At 40.4% G+C, this 14,818-nt stretch overlaps 1 protein-coding gene across 1 annotated transcript in view; it reads right to left on the bottom strand.

Annotated features, from left to right (window-relative positions):
* mettl15 (methyltransferase 15, mitochondrial 12S rRNA N4-cytidine) overlaps nucleotides 1-14,818 on the bottom strand; it is a 63,705-nt gene extending 48,887 nt beyond the window's left edge. Inside the window, exon 1 of the mRNA XM_079555334.1 lies at nucleotides 14,650-14,818. Coding sequence (XP_079411460.1) covers nucleotides 14,650-14,817 — 168 coding nt within the window. The 5' untranslated portion in view covers nucleotide 14,818. The remainder of the gene's footprint in view (nucleotides 1-14,649) is intronic.

The raw sequence follows: 14,818 nt of genomic DNA, 5'->3' as shown, positions 1-14,818 counted from the left end.
GCACTGTGTAGTGTGTCCAAACAAAGATCTGCTGCTATCACCTTATATCACTTAATCACTTTGTACACCTACACATCTGTTGCTCTATGTCAAATTGTTGTCATCTTACCATATTTATTATCTTATTTATTTTAATATTCTTTATGCATGCCCCTCTAGCCTTATAGTTTAAAGTTTTATAGCTTATTTTTATCTAAATTCTGTATTATATGTTTTATGTTGCACATCTGCACCGAGAAAAAATCCTAGTTTGTGAACAATAGCAATAAAAACTATTCTGATTCTACCGCTGCTTATGTTTGCAAAAAGCCAATATAATACTGAAAAATATAGACTTCTGCAGGGGAATAAACGGCATGCCGCATTGGCAGATGAATTAATGTCGGGATACGTCATTTCTTTTGCTGACCTGTATTCCTGGGAGAGTAGGCCAGCTGGGCACTTGCCCGGACAAAATGTTTATTTGCTCTGTTCTTCGGTTTTATCATTTCAAAATAAAATGCGAAAATCAAAATCATTTTTTTTCATTTGAAAACAAAATGAGGACATTGAAAAAACATAAATCTATAAATTGGCATTTTTCTTATTTCTTGGTTAAGGGGTTATGCGCCAACGACTTCTGGTCACCATATTAATTAAAAGACGCAAGAGATTATTAGCAGCTTAAAAGCACTGTTACATATGTTTTACACATGGAAAAGTTGCGTATGTATTTACAGTTAATCGCTTGTGGAGCTGCTATAGTCGCCTCACCAGACCATGCACCCAGCAAGCTTTATTTCAATTCATGTACAGCCCACAGATATGCAAAATTACAACAACGCCCAAGAGCCAGTTTTAATAATTTAAAGTATATTCAACCGAAGACTTCAAACTTACATGTTATTCATTTAACCGGACTATTACGATGCTGTAGCTATTCTTCTATTAGACTACATTCAGCCTGCTTTGAAGCCTAACACACACTGCCTCTGGATACATTTTCACATATTGTTTATATATTTGGCTGTCGGCTAAGCTGAATTCATGAAACGGGTATTGGTGTAACCTGCTGTGGTGGACGCACGGCTGGCCGCAGCTCCATCACATAAAGCCCCATAAATTGACTGCGCACATTCACACCAAACCAGAGGGGAAAGAAATGAGCCTATATGGGTCAGCCTCGGGATCAGGACATGTCCCCACCAGGATGGCCAAGTAGTCCACACAAAGCCCATGTGGAGATCTTTTCACTGTGCGATCTTTGACAAAGATTTTATGCAGATCAATGTACTTTAGGCTTGATGATTACAAGGCAAGCAAAGGTCAAATATTCACAGAGATCTTCACAATTTCGAATTGCAACTGAGCTATATGCAGTCCGTCGAAAATGAGCTTATTTACGCTCCATCACTGTATGGCACAGTGCCTCCTGCCGCAGGAGCCTACAGCGCATCGTGAGAGCAGCGGAGAAGATCTGCGGAGCCCCTCTCCCCTCCATTAAGGACATGTACTCCAACCGTCTCACCCGCAAAGCCGTCAGAATCACCAGGGACCCTACGCACCCATCACACAGTCTCATAAAGGTAATGCCTTCAGGGAGGAAACTGCAGAATCCACGGGCCAGGTCCAGTCGACTGAAGAACAGTTTCCCTCCCTGTGCTTCCACCTCTTACTCCCCGCTCCACAACAAGGACAAGAGAATGAACTATTTCAACTAATTGTTAAATAAATTTAAAGCAGTACTAAGTAACGTGTTTACCTTAATAAATCCTTTTCGTAGTCCCTGTGGGGGTAAGACAAGTGTTTATGGGATGATTGGAGGGTCTTTCATCTCCCTCTGGTGTCTCTGACCAGAAAACCATGTTTGCAACTTGACTGCCACCGGTCCGGAGAAAGCAATACACACTAATGTAATCACAAAGAAGAAGCTAACATGCTAACGGGCAAAGCTAACTGCGGGCTAACGTCACTTTAAACAGTATTTACAGCCAAGTTTGAGTGAAAAAAAATATTTCCATTGTATAATTGGATGCACAGTAACCCTCTCTCCCTTCGCCTTTTCTGTCAGCGTAGTATTTACTCTCCAGGATAATTAATAAGTTGTTGCTACGACACCTGCAGTTGCGCTTATGGCCTCTAAGGGGAAGAGTTACTTAGTACTGCTTTAAATTATCAATTTACTGTGAAATTAATTGACAAATAAAATCTTTGAATCTCTGAATCCAGTTGCCGTTAGCATAAGCAATAAGCTACAAATGCAACATGCCCAGCTCGAGATGATTTTGAAGATTTTACTGCTTTATTTAGTGTATAATTCTTGTTTTCACATGATCGATCGCTGCTCGCTGTACCTTTCTCTCTGAATTCCAAGTTGGCAAGTAGGTTAGCATGCTACTATCGGCTACAACTCATGATTGATGAAAAGTCTGCAATAAACTGCAAATGCAACAAATGCAACATGCCCAGCTCAGGTCAGGTTTTATTGATGTTATTAGTGAGTAGTTCTTGATTTCACATGATTAATCGGAGCTAGTAGCATTAACTCCAGCCACTAAGTGAACAGATCTTCACATTTTTGGATTACAGATGAGCTGCAGTCTGTTAATGAAGCCTCATTACATGCGCCGCATTTACGCAGATACACGCCATGTCTGTAGTTTAACTAGGTCAAAGGTTTTACTCAAAAACGATCAGAAAATAGCTGGAATGCTCTTTTCCATAACTAAGACATGTATGCACTGCATGAGCGACCCAGCTCAGCTTGTATATCGCCTCACGGAGCTAGGTTCATGTTAACACTGTTTGTTTACCTCCATGAGGCTCGTCCTTTCTTCGTATGAGATTTGACATTTGGCATGTTCAAAATCGCTGCAAACATGTCACAATTTAAGCCCAGTTTTAGTCCACAAGCATGTTCCAAACACGGCATGTTCCAGAACCACAAATGTCAATTTCTCTGATATTTATGAAACCTCGAACAGCAAAACATGTTCCTGAGCAACGAAAATTCGCCCTGGAAACCACTGTAAATCGATGGCTCAGAACGGATATTCCCCCCATCCTCGTTTCTACATGAGCGAGGTGGAGGTGGATAAGAGACATGAATGAAATAGATGAATACAGGTCTCTAATTCCTCAAAATCTCAAAATGCACGCAACACGCTGCAGGATCTTTAGAAGCTCCTCTACGCGCGTGAAGCTTGAGACGCGTTAGGTCTGACAGGGCCATAAGTTAATTCTTGACTATCATTAAACATCTCAAGATGATTTATTGTATCTGAATGGAGTATGGGCATTTTGTAGAAGCCCCCAAGGCAGGTAGGGGGTGCTAAGTAAAATGGAAAATATTACCAACTCATGAGCAAATGATTGAAATTCCTACACATTTGTTTTTTATTCAACTATTCATAATTAACTGTCACACCACTGTAGCATGTCCACCATCATAGCAATGTTTAATACATAAGCATAAAAAAGGAACATTTGCCAGACAACAGTATGAAAACACACAATGTGGCAAAATCTGTAAATGATTGTTACAGTAATTGTGTATCAGTGCTGAACATATTTAAAGGCGCGAGGAGAGATAATGCAGTTGGACCTCACAAACACCAATTGAAGATGTGTTGCAGGAATGAGTCATCTCAATCCAGCTGTCCACAGGGCATGCATCTGATTAGCATACCCACACTTACACGCCACCAACAAATGTAAATATTGTAATAAAACTCGCAGTAATTGTATCCATATAGCAGCACAGAGAACATCATTTTATTTCACCATCAATTGAACAATATCAAATGGGTGGGCACAAAGGGTTTCAATAATTTTCATACATTTTCAATAATTATTAAATAGTGAAAAAACACTATGATGCATAACGTTAGCCACATATCATAACTGCCTAAGTCATTTTGTATTGTTAAAATGGCAATAAGAGAAAAACAATGTGTTTCCTATAAAACGTCTTTTTACATGTTTTCCAAAATCAAAACAAAAATGAGTTAGAATTATGCTATGTGGCTAACGATAAGCAGGAAACGTTTTTCCAGGCTACTTCAGTCTATATTTTATAGACTGATGTTGCCTGCTCACACAGAAAGACATCATTATGAATTTCAAACACAATGATATAGAATGATTAGGGATTCATCACATTTGTGATTTTATAGAGATATAGTGGTGGGGTCTGTAATGAATATATCTTGGTCATGCCATCGTGTAGTGCTGTCCCAATGCCCAGGGAGAAAAAAAGTAGTGCTCTAAAATTTCCCACAATGCATTCTGAAAAGTAGTGTGCAGTGATGGTCACTAGACGGGTCAATATAGACCACAATGCATTGCGAGAGTCAGAGGCGAACAGCTGACTGATTGAACTATACGCAACACAAATGAGTGAAAACAGCCGTTTAAATTGTGTGTTGCCTTTTCTCATGAATAAACTACTTGAATATAAATCATTGCAGTGAAAGTTGCTGACAATAGCTTACCTTTAGGTTGAGCTGTTAAAAGATGGATAGCTTCCTCTCTCAGGCAAAAAGGCAACAATCCAAGCCAAATTTTCTTCATTCAAATTCCATGTGAAATCAAATGTTTCTGAATATTTACCCATAAATATTCCACTGCCTCTTGAATTTGGTCAGTTCTTATCACAAAAATGCATTGTTCCTGGAGTTAAGCAAACTTAGTTTAGCAGCAGTTTAGCAGATGTAGTGCCCTCATTCTGCTAGCGTTCCGGACACCGAGCTCCTTTCTGCACGCCGCACGAGACAACACGCAGCGAGGGCGAGGAAAGAGGAGAGGGCTTCTGGACCGAAATGCCAAAATAATCTGTGCACTCCTATATAGTGAATGAGGGGTCAGGGACTAGGGTGGACATTCGGACAAAGCCACTGTTGTGTGCGGATGTAGCATGAGCGTCAGCTCTGGGCTCGAAAGAGAAACTCTCAAATAAAGGTTCGGGCTCGGGACTTTTTGAGAATGCGAAATTGCAAATTGCAGCTGTCAGCATGTCAGCTGATAGCAAGTGTTCTCTAGGAGCCTAGATGTAAATAGAATAGCCTAGATTTTTATTGTCCACCGTGGTAGAAATTAAGCTTTAAGCTTTAAGCTCAGCGACACAAAAAAACACAAGACTAGGTCAAAAAATAGAATGGCGCGTGGTACTGTATGTCATGAACATAAAATTTGAATATCTGCACTTACTTCTTTGTTAGCAGCTGCGTCAATGACATCATTCAAGCCTCCTACCATAATGTAAAAAGTAAATTTGCTGGCCACGCTGCCCATACACCAATGGCACGCTAAGTAATTGGGAGAGTCTGGACGTCATCTAGAGCTGAGAAGTGGAAAAGGCCTATATTTACTAGGGCTGGGCAAAAAATCTATTTTAATTAAAAGAGTTGTTAAGTCAAAACGATTCATATTTTCAGAAATGTTTTGTATTAATAATTTGAATGTTTTAAAATCTTTGTTAGAAATTGCACTTTCATTTTGATGTCTGTTAGTGGATAACATTAAATCGCTATTCATCATGCTGGGTCAAGCAGCTACTGAATGTTTGCTTGCGCATCAGTATGACGCTCTGAGAGGGTATTTATCCCTTTTCTGTGGAAGCATAGACAGTTCTCGAGTTCATGTCTCCTGGTCCCGCACCGATGGTAAATAAACTTCTCCTGTATAAGACATCCAGACTGCTGCCTGTTTTTCATCTATCCTCTCGAACACCATTGTTAATCCTCTAACAATGTCTTCATGTTTGCAGAACACTTGCAGAAACAGGAGATTTTAATACTAGCTTGTCAACACCAATCACAGTGTTTTTAGTTGCTGTATGGGAGATTATAGATTAGTACAAACTTTGCTTTAACACCGCACATGACACAGGAAATTGTACTGATGAAGATTCATTATTTCAGTTTGGTAGCTGCAACACTGTGAAAATGTCTGTTAGTTAATGACTTAAAGGAATAGGCCACCGTTTTTATATACTAAGATATGTTCTTACCTCACTTTAGTCGAGTTAATATATCCCCGTCTGGTCATTGTCCGCGCGCTCTGTCACGCAAACGGAGCACATACGCAGCCTCTCCCATATGTCACATAGCTCCGAAAAAGCTCACGATAGAAGCTACCAAGCTCTTCCACGTGTTCCCTATTTAAATAAAGTTACGTGAAGTGTTTTCATGCGAAGTATATTTACACAGAAATGTAGCATGTCGATTTTATAAGCAGATAAAAAGGGGGACTATATTGTGAGGCGTAATGATACGAGGAGCACAGCGTCCGCGTAGTAACTCCTAAAGACTTCCCCCGCTCACTTCCGTCAATAACCTTTAGGAGTTACTGCGCGGACGTTTTACTCCTCGTATCATTACGCCTCACAATATAGTCCCCCTTTTTATTTGCTTATAAAATCGACACGTTACATTTCTGTGTAAATATACTTCGCATGAAAACACTTCACGTAACTTTATTTAAATAGGGAACACGTGGAAGAGCTTGGTAGCTTCTATCGTGAGCTTTTTCGGAGCTATGTCACATATGGGAGAGGCTGCGTATGTGCTCCGTTTGCGTGACAGAGCGCGCGGACAATGACCAGACGGGGATATATTAACTCGACTAAAGTGAGGTAAGAACATATCTTAGTATATAAAAACGGTGGCCTATTCCTTTAAGGTAATAAACAAACAAAAGTCCAAAATGTGAAGGTGTGATAAGGCACCCAAAAAATGTTGTCTGCACCAAGGCCAAACTATTTGGCGGTCTGTGAGGCACCCCATTTGGCTAATGAAGTCCCAGACTGTCTTCACACCGCACCCCCCACTCCTACTGCCCCTCTATGAAATGCTCTACTCATGAAAGTAATGAGGCAGGGAGGGAGAAAGACTTGGGGTCACTGATAACCTCAGACTAAACTTGCAACCTTACGAGACAAGGGCCTAATATCTGGCCGTCAATCAGCCCCAGCATCCCTGGCTGGAGTGTTTAATTACAAAGATCAATTATTTACCAGCCTCCTCTTTCACTACTCAGCGCTCCCAAAAAAGGAGTGTCAAGACAAAAAAAAAAAAAAAAAAACAAGACACAATTTGGTCAAGACACAAACTGAAGTTGCTGAATGAAAAAAAAAACAGCCATATCACAAAATTATAGATTTCAGTTACATTTTGCCATAATTAAAATGGAAATAGACTTTTTTACCTTTGAAAGTGAACTATTTTTCATGTCAAGAATTACTAGGTCTTAACTTGATGCTAATTTTGACATATTTAATTCCGTTGATATAAACCACGCTAAACCTAGCAGCAACAACAATATGTTCTAGATATGATCTCAAACAGTCTTTTCCTCCTGACATCAGCCGCATGACCAACTGCAAGGCTTTTAACTAATTTGAAGAGACAAGATCAGGTTACCCCTTTGACTGTATTCACAACAGCGCTTCACTTAGAAGAGGCTGAACAAGGAAGCACAACCACCACCACTCTCCTGCAGTGACCTAAAGCCACATACATTACCTATACTACTGCATAAAGCAGCAGGTCATTCACACCAAAGTTTTAGCAACCTCAAATCCAGCTGTAAAACTTTAAACAGATTTTAAAAAGGCACATTAACCCTGGCATTGTCTTCATTTACGAGCTAGCACAGCCTGTACTAGTAAAAAGATGAAAGGGAAAAAGCGCATTATCACTCTAATAAGAGACATGTTCGGTCAGATAAGTCTCCTGCTTCCTGACTCCGAAAGATTACCTTCACACTTCCAGCAAGACACACAGAACATACCTTTTCTTTTCTTTTTTTTTCCAATTCAGGAAAAAATCACAGTCATGTTAATTTGTATAAACATCTGAAGAACCACACACATCTTTTATTAGCCATGTCTGAAATCCTACAATGAAAAACAAAGTAGCAGCTGGCAGAGTGTTTCGTGGTCATCTACACTGACATCAGAGTGCCTCTTCAAACAGCCACATTACAGGCGGCCAATAGTCGAAATAACAAGGGACACAGGATGGGAAGAAAGCAGCGCCTAACTATGTTCTCTGTGCTGTGGGCCTTAACAAGAAGCAACACCTGTGATTCATGCCTGCTTTAGATTTCCATGGTTTGCAAAGTCTGGGCCGATGCATGATCTTCATTAGGGAAACAAATTTCCATTATTTATACATACAAATTGCACATAAAAAAATCATTCAATTCCTCCAGTAATTCCACAATATTATGATGTAGCAACACTGCAACAATCAATCGACTATGTATTTTCATGATGAATGTATTGTTTTGTCATATTTATGTCACACCAAACCATATTGCACAGTCGTGTTCTAATAGCATTCATATTTTGTCCTCCTTTATTATTGACATTTGCAACACGTTGTCATTCATTTTGAAGTTTTCTAGGCTTGTTCAAACTTTATTTTCACTTTTAGGAACAAAAAGGGGTATTAAATGGCATTTTGGAGGAATTGGGAACAGAGAACCCTGCCGTCTCAGTGCTTGAATGCTACTCAACACACAACTTCCAGAGAGTCAGAGGGATGAACTACATTGACACTGCGTGCCCCACATGTGATACAACATCAGACACATCAATAATGCAGATCCAACAAACACTGTGTCTAAACAAAGGAATAAATATCCTATATTGTGCCCTCGCTCCATTTGCCCAATTTCTATAATAATCTGTAATCAACAAGTATTCAGTTAAAAAGGATAAATGTTACATATTTTGCGTACATTAAAATACAAAGTTTATCTAAGATGATTCACTAACTCCAAGAGACTGTGCAGTGAGCCTAAATACATGTCAAAAAATAACAAGCTCGCAGTTATGCATGAAATCTAATTAGGTCTCTAACCTCTAATCATTTACCTAATTGTGTTAAGAAAAGCTCGTCTGGAGAGAGACACAGCTATTGATCCAAAAAAGTGGTCCTGAACACTTTTACATTCATTAATTCCACAAGGGGGAGTGTGCTGAAGCTGCAATGAGTAGGCAGCTCGTTTCTCCTCTGTACAGCTGCACAGGGTTTTTCCCCTGGACTCTCAGCTGATGGCTCATTAATCTGAAGGAGAGGAGGTCCCCAACGAAAGCAGTCTGCACCAGAGGAGGACTCCGCAGGCTTCACCCCTTTTCACAAGGATATTTTTACATAAGCGCCACTATATCTGGAGTGGAGGAGACTTAACATACAGAAAGTGTAGCTAATAGTGACAAATTCTAAAATATTTGGTCCTGGAACTCTTCTGTGGCAAAATGATTAAGGGACATAAGAGCTGTTAATGCTATTATAGCTAGTTTGAGTAGTAGCAAATGCAGACCTATGTGAAATGGTGCTATGGAGGATGATCCCTAAACAATTTGTATGGCAGCGACTGCAAAAAAGAGTTGTCTTCTTAAGGGCTGGAAGGCCACCTTTTCCTCTTTGTTTTAATATAATAAAATAAGCGTCCGCCATGCCCAAAGCAATACATCGCGTCCTTTGTCTCCCTACAATCTTAGATTACGGTATTATTGCTACGGCCTTTATGCTTTTTTTTTTTCTTTCTGCAGGGGTCTTAGTTTTTGGATTTTGAAATGCGATTGCTGAGATTGAGTTTTTGATTGAGTTAATCTTTTAGCAGGGGGCACGTTCTCGGCAACTGACAAAGTGAAAAGGTGTTTTCCACTTCACTCTGCAGCTGCACTGCTGTACAATTTCAAGTACCCCTTCACCAGCCCTGATGGCGCTCGGGCCAAATAATAGCATCACTTTTTTATTATGGTTGCAATTAGCAAACAATTATCTTAAAATAACCCTTTGCAAACAATAAATTGTCTCTAAGGTCTAACTATTTACAGTGCAACCGGAAAGTATTCACACTCACACTTTTTTTGCATTTTATGTCACAGCTCAAATCCACAATGAAAAAAATAAAATAAAACTCATCACTCTACACATAATACCCCATAATGACAGGATGATTTTTTTTTTTGGTTGATATTTTTGCACATTTATTAAGACTCTAAAACTGAAATATCACATAAGTGTTCACAGTCTTTGCTATAGACATTCAAAACGGAGCTCTTCCCGTTTCCACAAATTGTCTTTCCTATGTCTCTGCAACTTGACGAGAGTCCACCTTTGCTAAATTAAATTGGACTTGCTTCGGGAAGGAACACACACGTCTATATAAGGTCCCACAGCTGACAGTGCATGTCAAAGCAGAAACCAAGCCCTGAAGTCAAAGGAACTGTCTGTCGACCTCAGAGACAAGATTATATCTAGAAACAGATCTGTGGAAGGGAATAGAAAAATTGTTGCAGCGTTGAAGGTCTCCATCATTCGTAAATGGAAGAAGTTCAGAGCCACCAGTACTCTTACAAGAGCTGCTGCCCGTTCAAACTGAGCAATTGGGGGAGAAAGACCTTGGCCAGGGAAGTGACCGAGAACCCGATGGTCACTCCTACATGAGACCCTTGCAGACAGACAACCATGTCTGCGGCACTTCATCAATCAGGCTTTTATGGTTAGAGTGGCCAGACAGAGAAGCCTCTCGTCTGTAAAAGGCACATGACATACGGCTTAGAGTTTACCAAAAGGCAACTAAACAATTCTCCAACCATGAGAAACAAGATTCTCTGGTCTGATAAAACCACCATTTGGCCTGAATGCCAAGCACCACGTCCGGAGGAAACAAAGCACCGCTCGTCACCTGGCAAATGCCAGAAGCATGGTGGTGGCAGCATCATGCTTTGGGGATGTTTTTCAGTGGCAGGAACAGGGAGTCTATTCAGAATCAAGGGCAAGATGAATGCAGCAATGTAAAGAGACATTCTGGATGAAAACCTTCTCCAGTGCGAATAGGACCTCTGACTGGAGCGACAGTTCACCTTCTAACAGGACAACGACGCTGAGCACACAGGCAAGATAATGAAGGAGTGGCTTCAGGACAAGTCTGTGGATGTCCTTGAGTGGCCCAGACAGAGCCCAGACTTGAACACGATTGAACATCTCTGGAAAGATCTGAAAATAGCTGTGCAGCGACGCTTCCCATCTAACCTGACATAGCTTAAGAGGATCTGCAGAGAAGATTGGTAAAAATACCCCGAATGCAGTTGTGCTACTGCCAAGCTTATGTAGCATCATACCCAAGAAAACTTCAGGCTGTAAATGCTGACAAAAGTGCCTCAACAAATAACTAAATAAAGGGTGTAACTACTTACGAACATGCAATCTAAAAGGTTATTTAAAATAGATTTGCCAACATTTAAAAAATGAAAAAATAATTATGGGGTATTGTGTGTAGATTGATGGGAGAAAAAAAGATCTATTTTGGAATAAGGTTAACAACATGACAAGAAGTGGAAAGTGTGAATACTTTTCGGCTGCAAGATTTTGGAAAAAAAGAATTGTGATTGCAATTAGGTTTGCGTTTTATGTTTTAAAGCAGTACTAAGTAACTTGTTTACCGTAATAAATTCTTTCCATAGTCCCTCTGGGGTAACACAAGTGTTAATGGTCTTTCATCTCCCCTGGTGTGTTCATAATTTGCTGCCTCCGGGTCGGAGCCACCAATACACACTAATAGAATCATGAAGAAGAAGCTAACAGGCTAACGGGCAAAGCTGACTGCGGGCTAGCGCCACTTAAACAGTAACTTTACAGCCAAATTTAAGTGAAAAAAATTATCTCCATTGCATTGCGTAATTGAATGTACAATATCCCTCTCTCCCTTTGTCTTTTCTGTCAGTGTAGTATTTACTCTCACGAACAATTAATGAGTAAAAAAATGTAACACGCTGCGACAGTGGCAGTGGTGCTTATGGCATCTAGACGCATGAGTTACTTAGTACTTCTTTAAAATCATGATTCTGATCACAGAACGCATTTCAAACATGTCCAAGAACATTGACATTTGAGAGAAATACTGAAATGTGAACTGCTACACTAATACAAGAATGCCATGCATCTCAGAACATGTTTGCAGTTTTTTTTTCAGAAGACTTTATATTGCTTGAATAAACCTTTGCTACTTGCAATTAATTGTGCAGTCCTCCTAGCAGTAGTCATTCTAAAGTGCAAGTGACTGTTGGGATAAGTTATTGGTTTAACGGTTCACTGCTATCTGGTCTCAAATCATAATACCCACTGACATGCTTAAAAGAGCACGTTGATCTGAAAGTTTAGTTTCATCTGTCATCATCTTCTGCTAAACCCATTTGAGACCTACAAATGACTTCTTCATAGACACTGAAGAGGCACCAAGAGCTCCCTACACCTGCAACACAGTGGAAGTGTGCTATAGGAAACAAAAAAGGGACAAACGAGGAGATGGTCAAAGACTGTTGTGGAACGAAGAGAGCTGTGCAGGAGGAAGAGGAAGGAGGAGGTGGAGCTGACCAGTGCAGGACACCACGCTCTGAAACGGGAGCAAACCGAGGAGGCGGTTCATCGTTTCAGAGGAGCTCTGAAGCAGTGTTCTGATCAGAGATGCCCAGACTTCCCTTTCCACGCACACTTTCTTTGGGTCTTCCCAACTCTTCCGGGAGGATCCCGAGGCATTCCAAGGCCAGCTGAGAGTCCCTCCAGTACATAACAAGTCAGGAGTAGGCAACGTCAGGCCCGGGAGCCAAATCCAGCCCTTCAGTATATCTTCTGGACCCACAGATATAATTTTGAGAAATATTATTGCTATGTCAAAATTATGTAGCCCTCATAGCCACAGTATAATATGCCTAAAGATAAGGTCTAAAAATACTCCAGACAATGGTCTGTGCGACAGAGAAAAGTGAATGTGTAAATAAATACATTTCTTGTTAAATCCTACAGTGAATGGCAGTGAAGGTGATAGTGGCTTGTTGCTATGGGTGGCCACTTTACTCAGTAAAACTGCATGAAATAATCTAAAGCTATGTCATAAAAATTGTCATGTAATGTGAACAAACAGGTTTTACAGGTTAAACATGGTTTAGGTAATTTGCTGAAATGCAAAATTAAAGCATCAGGAAATCTGCAGGCAGGCGTCCTATGTGGGAGGCTACGGGCCACTGAAAGCCTCTATTAACACACTTTAGTTTATCAGCAGCAATTGCTCTGACGCCTATCATCACATTAAGTATTTCAGCTCTGCTTCCACTGACAAGGGCAATTACATGTGATCATTTAACAATGCCAATCAGAAACTATTTATCTACATTTCACGCTGTACGTGAATTGTTGTCTACAGTCAAGGGCTGGTTTTCCTCCACGCCACTGCCACTTATGTGCAGCTGACACCATCACTTAGTGTCTATGACTATAGCAGTTTAAATGGCAGCTCAGTGACATGGAGGTGGCAGAAATTAGATGGCTTGACTAAGCATGTTGTCTTTCCTATTAGACAGCACTTTAGTCTAAAATCAAATAAATGTTACAATTGAAGCATCAATGAAAACCCTTTCGCAACAACTATGTACCTTGATGTATAGATAGATATTTTTGTTACTGCTATACAGAATTCACAAAACAAATATCTCACAGTGTTTTTAATAGCATGTGATTGGCAAGCCGTCTTGGGACAGTTGGCAAATGGGCGGGCAGTGGAGGAGTTTAGAGGTGCTAAAGTTCACGCAGGACGACGCAGAACCCGGTGTCCTGCCAACAGTCTTACAGTGGCGCAAATCCTGACTAACTATGTTGACCCGTGTCATGGCCCCCACCCGAATTGACCTGGCATTATAATATACAGTAGGGGGTTATTACTTCCTTGTTAGGATGCTATGACGGCTGCCACAACAGAAGGCTTGTGACTCATTCCCATCTGCCCTGGTAGTATACATTAAGCACTAGTCATCATCATCATGTCTTGGTCATATACGTGTGCCTCAATGTAGAGATGCCCAAGTGAAGTCACAAGTGAAGTTTAATCTAAAAAAAATGCAGTTAATAAAAGAAGAAAAGGCCATCAAAAGTTATATATAGAACTACTTATGATGGAAATGTTTGCATTCACAACTTTTAAACGTTTAAATGCTTTTTGACGTGTTTTGTCTTTTTTTTAACCATCAACCTTTATATTTGGTGATCTGAATCTGACAATGAACGTTGTGACACAGTAATTTATTTGGCCTTTATTTAACAAGGAAAGTCCCACTGAGAATAAGAATCTCTTTTTTAGAGGAGTATATTGTACATGTTTTTAGTGGTAGGGGAAACCGGAGTATCTGGAGGAAACCTACGGGGAGAACACTCCACACAGAAAGACCCCATCCAGGTGGGAATCGAACCCGGGACCTTCTTACTGCGAGGCATGAGCGCTACGCTACATCACCGTGCACAAAAAGACACAAAAGAACACATTATCCCGTAAAATCATGCCCAAGTACAATGGATTCTGGAATGAAGGATATTCAAAACACCTTTTGCACGCAGTACACTTAAGTCAAAGGCTTTAAAAACAATGGCTCTAAAAACCCAAAATGCAAATAGCGCTTAATCACATGCAAATGTTAACCTTGACAGTCTATCCAGGTGATCTGATTTCAGAGGTAATTTTGCCCTAAACGAAATAAGACTAAACAAACTTCCCCCTACATTTTTGAATGTCCACACACTTTTTATTTAATTTACGTATAACTGACCCAACCTCACAATCCAAAAAAAAACTTAGCTGATAGAAAAGAATCAGGAAAGTCCTTACCTGTCCTGGTTGGAGGTTTAAGTAATGCAGCGCCTCTTTGAGCATGACAGGTGTGTGGTGAACATTTTTTGTGGAGTAAGGAATATCACACCTCCAGATCCGAATAGGCAGCATGGTCTTCACGAACAATGAGCTGGAGTGCAGAGCTTTGGAGCACCGGAAGACCATT

This window comes from Gobius niger (genome assembly GCF_951799975.1).
Source record: "Gobius niger genome assembly, chromosome: 4".
Taxonomy (NCBI): Eukaryota; Metazoa; Chordata; class Actinopteri; order Gobiiformes; family Gobiidae; genus Gobius; species Gobius niger.
The sequence above is the reverse complement of the archived record's forward strand: the minus strand, read 5'-3'. Positions and strand labels throughout refer to the sequence as shown.